This window comes from Chanos chanos, chromosome 8 (genome assembly GCF_902362185.1).
Source record: "Chanos chanos chromosome 8, fChaCha1.1, whole genome shotgun sequence".
NCBI classification, from domain to species: Eukaryota; Metazoa; Chordata; class Actinopteri; order Gonorynchiformes; family Chanidae; genus Chanos; species Chanos chanos.
This window is the reverse complement of record NC_044502.1, coordinates 13,807,522-13,814,395: the sequence shown is the minus strand read 5'-3', so window position 1 is coordinate 13,814,395 and position 6,874 is coordinate 13,807,522. Positions and strand designations below refer to the sequence as shown.

General features: G+C 39.1%; 1 protein-coding gene across 1 annotated transcript in view; it reads left to right on the top strand.

Annotated features, from left to right (window-relative positions):
- Positions 1–6,785: 6,785 nt before the first annotated feature.
- The window catches only part of LOC115819313 (heme oxygenase 2-like), a 1,801-nt gene continuing 1,712 nt past the window's right edge, over positions 6,786–6,874 (top strand). Inside the window, exon 1 of the mRNA XM_030782875.1 lies at positions 6,786–6,871. Within this exon, the coding sequence (XP_030638735.1) occupies positions 6,786–6,871 (86 nt within the window). The remainder of the gene's footprint in view (positions 6,872–6,874) is intronic.

Genomic DNA, 6,874 nt, shown 5'->3' with positions numbered 1-6,874 from the left:
TCCCAGCACACGAGAAGCGGATGGAACACGGAGCACAGGGAAAACGGGTGGGCAAGTTTATCCTTTTCACCACCCTCCTGTATAGGCGACTCTCTGAAAGTAAAACGAGCTCCTTTGAGCTGGAACCCCCTGCTGGGACCACGGGCCCTGTCCAAAGAATTTCAATGTAGAACGAGACCCCCGTTTACCATGAGAACGACGAAGTGGCCTACATGCAGTCGGTTATCTAAATCAACACACTTACAAAATCCAAGGCCTTTTAAAGCTAATCGTGCACATCAGTGAATCATGACTCTCTGGTCTCCCATTTAAATCACACTGCCATCTCCCTGTGTGGATATCAATGCCTAGGGAAGAAGGATTATCATAATAGGATAAACTTACATTTATGTATCCTATCAAACAGTTAATTTACCATATAAGGACGAATACAAGATTTTCCCTGATATTTAAATCAGCTCTAAATAGGGCAGACTCTCACAAAGATAATATTTTCTTCTCTGAAGGAAAAAAAAAAAATAGGACAACTTTAAGTTCATTTGATATAAAAATAGAGTTTTGAGATTCCTTCGTGTGCTCCCTAGTGAGAGTGGATTTGGGAAAGATTCTTGGTAGTGGTTCTGAGAAAGGAGACTGCTTGGACTCCTGAAATCAAATTAGGAGAACTCTGAAAGAAAAACAGCGATCATCAGAAATGAACACACTCCATTGTCTATTGTGTATAGGCTCTTCCAACCTCACCCTATGTTGGAGCACAGCACATTCAGTGCCGCTATTACTGGAAAAAACATCGATTGAATACGGTTTTGTTATTTTCAAACAGGTCATCTGGGACAGTGCCGTGTTCCACAGGCCTTTGAAGAGGCTTTGACGCTCGGGGGAAAGCAGTTCACCAAAGAGGGAACGGCATGAAGTGCATTCAAAAATCAATCCAGACAGACAGCATTGTCCACTTTTCTTTTCCTCTCTTTATTCTGGTCCAAGAGATAAAGAAAAAAAAAAACGATTCTTACCAACTTTCTTGTACTGAAGGAAATCATACAAATTTCCAGCACCCCCCACCCCCCCCCTACACACACACACGCACGCACGCACACACACACACATTCGGGTTTAAAGGCAGCTGGGGACATTTTGAATCCAGGGACCTGAAATCCTTAAATTGCATTTCAGAGACCTTCACCTGAGACCTTGGGAAGGTGAGAAGAGAGAGCCCCTAACTGCTGTTAGGTGTGTTGCCGTACTGTGACTTAAAAGATGGCAGTGATTTGTATAATATGGTTATTTTTGTTTCTTTAGTTAAGAACACATAATAGCCATATGTTCAAAAATGCAAAGATCCTTCTCCCAGCCTAGATAAAGTCAAGAGGCTCTGGTCTGGGCTATGAAACTGAGATTTAGAGCACTTTTTGCTTTGTCTTTGAAGGTAATTTTAGTTCTTGACTTGCCAAATCTAGGGTTACTTCAGGACTATTCAACCAGCTCCATTAAACCACTCCTTAAGATCTTTGGCAGGTTCCACAGTTCCTTTTGGGTGAACTCATTTCTGCAGGGTTTGTATTCGTTTGGTGGTCTACAAAGGACACTGTGTGTTTCTTCAAAGCGCAATCAACTTCCTATATTTCTTGCCATAAAAAGATTTCGTTCTCTTGTTTCACAACGTCAAATGATTTAGTCTTGTTTTCTGAGAAAAGAGCATCAGGAGGTGGTCTAGAATATTTCAGATGATTTCAAAATGTCCAGCGTGCAAGACCATTGTACTTGTTTTAATTGTATATGGGCAACAGTTCAGCAATGCACTCCAGTTGGCCTTGCATTCTCCAAGGGCACTGCACTTGGAAAATGGAACAATGACCTTGGCTTTTATTTGAAGCATGCCCAGAATGCCAGCATCCCAACAGCACAGTGTCAGAGTATTAAGACAAAAAACAGTAACACAAGTTACCATTGAGATTTTTTTTTTTCAAACTTCAAAGCCCACCCCTCCAAAAAAAAATTTACTCTTCAATATTTTTGACAGAAATGGAGACATAGCCAGTGCCCTGCTTGCATTTCTAAATTTACATTCTGAGAGATGAACCTGACACAGAGCACCTGTCACTGGTAACCTAGCAACTGAAATGTTCACACAGCCTTAAGGAGACATGGTGAGATATCACTAGTGCAAATCAGAGTCCAGATGTCTACGGGATGCCTTTCCACACTCCTTTCACATTGCGAAGGTTGTGAACTCAAACAAGCAATGGTACGCAGGTGTCATTTTTGTAACAGCTATGCATAAAAGAAATATTCTTTATGGCAAGAATCTCCAAAGAACCTGATCCACCCAAGAGAGTTCTATTGGACCGGAGGTCAGCGTAAAAACCTTACACTGCAGTTAGGACTCTAAGACATTCAAAAGTAAAAAACAGAAAACATCTGAATCTATATGAAAATATGATTTTAAAATATAACGCAATAAGAGTATTTATTTAAAACCCGGTTTTTAACGTGTTGCTAATTAGATAGAGTAATCCTAAATTACCTATGCTATTAGAGTTGTGCTTGGATGATTTTCTACCCAGCTAGTACCAAAATCAACGGACCTGCATTTCATAATTTGTGGAACAGCAGCAGAGGAGAAAAACAGTCATTTGCAATGAATGCAGGAAAAGTTGGAACCGGACTGAAGTCAAATTATCGCGATCCTGTTCACCACAGTACAAAGCTCGACTGCTGCATAGTGCTCACATCAGTCATGCAAAAAACTGCATGGAAAACAGATGGTAGAGGATGATGCCGTTTTCCTGCTCTCTAACTGCCTGCAAGTCTCAGCATCACAGGTTACACCTGCACACGGTAATGAGACGAGTCAATTTTGAAATGCCAGGACGCAACAACACTACATGCCTGCCTCATGCGCGCATTTTCCTCCTTTTGTTATTCAACGGCACTCTGAAAAACCAGCCACGCTTCCTTCAGAGTCACTCGAAGCATGTTTCTAATTATAAACGTACCTCGACTCAGCGGTCTTACGTGGCCCAGCAATTTATGGACCCCCTCGGATCGACACTTCCCTTGAACCCAGGGACAAAATTTCAGTTCCTTTTTTGGGGATTGACTCTGAACACTAAACCAGGGGGTCATACTGACAGTCAGACGCCAGTGTAAATTGACCAGTGTCCACATGCATCGAGCGTTTCATCAAAACACAACTCATTTGGAATCATCTCCCCTCTGTCCACATAATTCTATTTATTAGCATTAGGAAAGGCAAAGCTGTTTATAGGTATGCAAGTGACCCCAGAGTTTCATACACATGTAGATTAACATAAATAGATTAACTAATAAAAACGTATCTTTAAGAATCTTAAACTTAAATCTTAAACAGGCATGGCTTTAACTTTATACCACAGTTGCAATAAAGAAATTCACAATGTCTTCTGCCATAAAATTTTACGTAAGAATCTTTTGCTGCCTGTTTAGTAAAGCAAGGTACAAAACAGACTTACAAAACTTACAAAAGTAGAATCTTGTATCAGAAGACGTTCACTCATCAGCTATAACAGCTTCAGGGCTGATATCTGTGCTTACATTTGGGTTTAGATAGGATGAGGATTGGAGCATGCTCAGTGCAACAAAGTGAAACAACTGATCGATAATCAGGTACCTGATTATACGGGTACCACGTGGTCGCATATCGTTTAGATTTAAATATAGACATTTTTATGTTTATTATGTGAATGATGCCCTGCTTTCAGACATTACCATTAATTTAGACATGATGATGAGACTTTGAGGATAAACTGCATCCTTTTCAAACTACACTGATCATTTTTATTATTATTTACAAGGATGAATAAAGGTAAACCACAACCGTAAGAAGGTCAACTAACCACACAAATGCACAACTAGTTTACTGTAGCAAAATTAAAAATTCACCTCAGCTCTGGAACATGTACAAATTTGTTTACTGTGATGAATGCAGGATCGTTGCGCTGATGTACGACACCCATGTGTATTGCCTTGGCCAAATTGCTCATTGGAGAAAACAAGAGGAAATCCTTAGCAGACAGGAAGGTTTCCCTTTTGAATAATAAGACACATTTATGGTGCCATAGTCACTGGGCAAACAATGAAGGAGCAAAATACCTGCATTACACATCATTACACATGTGAACCGAGGAGAATCAAACTTGAGTATAACAATTGATCAGTCTGGCGTCACAGAAAAACCAGTAAACTCTAGAGACAATCTGTCCTACGATATACAATAACTATGCTGTTGGCACTATTTTCTATAGCAAAAAATAACGCAATTGTCCAAGGGGAATACGAGAGCTACACTAAGTGACTAGTCATGAAAGAATTTGACACTTATGGGCAATAGCGCTAATAACTTTGGAGCCTGAAAAATGTCGGAAGTCTATAAACACGGGAAACTGCATTCAATATAAAACAGTTCTGCAGCTAAGTCAAGGTCAATGCAATATTGTTGATCAAAGGAAACTCGTCCCCGATTACAACAGGCAAACAAACAGTGAAGGGCGGGCATCGCAGACAACAGAAAAACATGTAAAAGTGTACTTCCTAAGCTTGGGGGGATTTCTAGAGTATTTCAAGACATAAAAGAGCTATAAAGGGCCAAAGTTGTTTTCAATTCACGGACGTTTTTCTGAGGAAAAGTACGGGTCCAAGGCTTTGTTCCTTTGTGTACGTTCGAGTGCTTGTCTGGTGAGCTTATCCACAAGGTGTTCCTGCATAAGTCTCTTTTAATAAATGGATAGCACATAATTGAGACACTGAACAATATTAAGGTCATGTGCCATTCACCTTCAACTGACAATAGCTCGATGCGGACATGACAGCAGCCTCTACATTAACCATGACCTGTTATCTCTCATTTTATTCATGTAGAATCCACTATCGGTATTCAGTGTTTACAAGACATTTTTACAATGCTGTTGGCTGGTGCAGTAAATAGATAAATAGGCTTTATTATACATTGAATAAAAGACTTTAAAGAAGTTATGACAGAAATCAGACCAGATTGAAGTTAATTTGGGAAGAAATGAGAACATGAATTTGGCGTGATTAAAAAATACAGAAAGCATTACATCACCCCGCGTTGATGCAGACGACACATTGCACATCTAAACTGAAGTTAAGAACGCTGGCTGTCGTGATGTTGGTAATATTGTAGAAAACGGGGAATTAAAATGATCGTTATGCATTGTGTGACCTCTGCTGGATTTAAATTGCTACTGCAATATTTCTGTAACGTCTTGATTGGGTTATTTTTGTTTTAGATTAGATGCTATAATGTCACCCTGAAAGTGCTCAAAATGCTTGTATTTCGAACACTTCGTTTGAAAATTTGAGTAACAACTATTCTCAAAGGAGTCAGCTTGCTCGTCAACGACAACTTCAGCAAGCAAACAAGCAAAATCAGAAACATTGAATACTGTCAGGCCATTTCTCCTCAAATACAAATTTAGTATTGAATTAGGGGTTTAGGGTGAGGTTTTTAACTCAAAGACCGGTAAATGAGGAGGTAAAATGTATCATCATTCCCAAAATGGAGTAACGATAGTTTTACTTGGGGAAGCTGATTTTTTTTTATTGGGTCTGTATCTTGTTTCCTTAATGGAATATTTCTATATTAAGGGTTACGTATTATAAGAGAGCAGATACAGGACGAATAAAGTTGGAAAAGTCAGTTGTATAAGTTAAACGTTGTGTAACAGTTCTCATCGCACAGAAAGTGTACCGGGAGTTCCTTCAGTGCACGTTGCAATGTAGACAAAAACATACTAGATTGCACTTTACAACTCCCCTCTGCATCGAACTGCATCACTGTATAGAGTGATGCGCTTGGCGTTTCACTTCCCATTTCACATTTTTATATGTTCCTGATTTTTACATGCATTGTCAGCGTTTTAACTGATGTGTGCACCGGTGCGGTGGAGTGCTGCCTTCTCTATTTATTTTAGGTCTAAGTTCATAGAACATGTGACTCCAGGCCGTGCATGTGAATTTTGACACCAGTCAAAACAAACGCTCTCACTCTTACAGCATTTGGCATTGATCCGGGGACATAAGAAGTACAAGAAGTCACCGGTACCAGAAGGTAAACATCTAATATAAAATGTCAAGCTGAACTCAAGATAAATTTAAAGTTGAATAAACTTTTTCTGCAAAAATATAGTGGACTATTTAAAAAGCTGGGTGTGTCATACAGTATGACCGATGATGATAATAATAATAATAATAATGATAATAATAATAATGATAATAATAATAATAATAATTCAGTGGGTTGTACTGATCCCACTCTTGACAACAAAAAGTTATACAGTGCAAGAACAAGGTATGCATTGATTAATGTCTGTTGCAAGCTGGTGAAAAAGTTTATAGTAAAAATTTGACTGATGCAGAAAAAGTTTATGTATAGTGAAAAAGTGCTTTAATTTTTGGGTCCTAAAATAATTTCTTGTGAATTTGATATCAGATTGCTCTATGAAAACTTTGTAAAACAAGGACTTACTACTGTGTGTTATGTGACAGAAAGTCAGTTATGCAATGCCCACCAATGATAAATGTACAGGGTGGGGGTGTTCATTACCTATCGATACAATGTTGTACATATTCTGATGGTATTGCTTTTATTAGTCTTATTATCAACTTATATTAATGTAGGCCCACAAAAGATTAAATGTAACATGATTGTGGAAGGACAGGTGCTCAGTTGTTTTTATTTTGTGTCAACAGAACACCACCTGGCAGGCTGACAAACACTCAGCGACATGGCCACAGACGCAATGCCAAAGATGAACGGTCTGCAAAACGGGGGGATGATGACGATGAACGAGAGCGATGTTGAAATTCTCAGGTA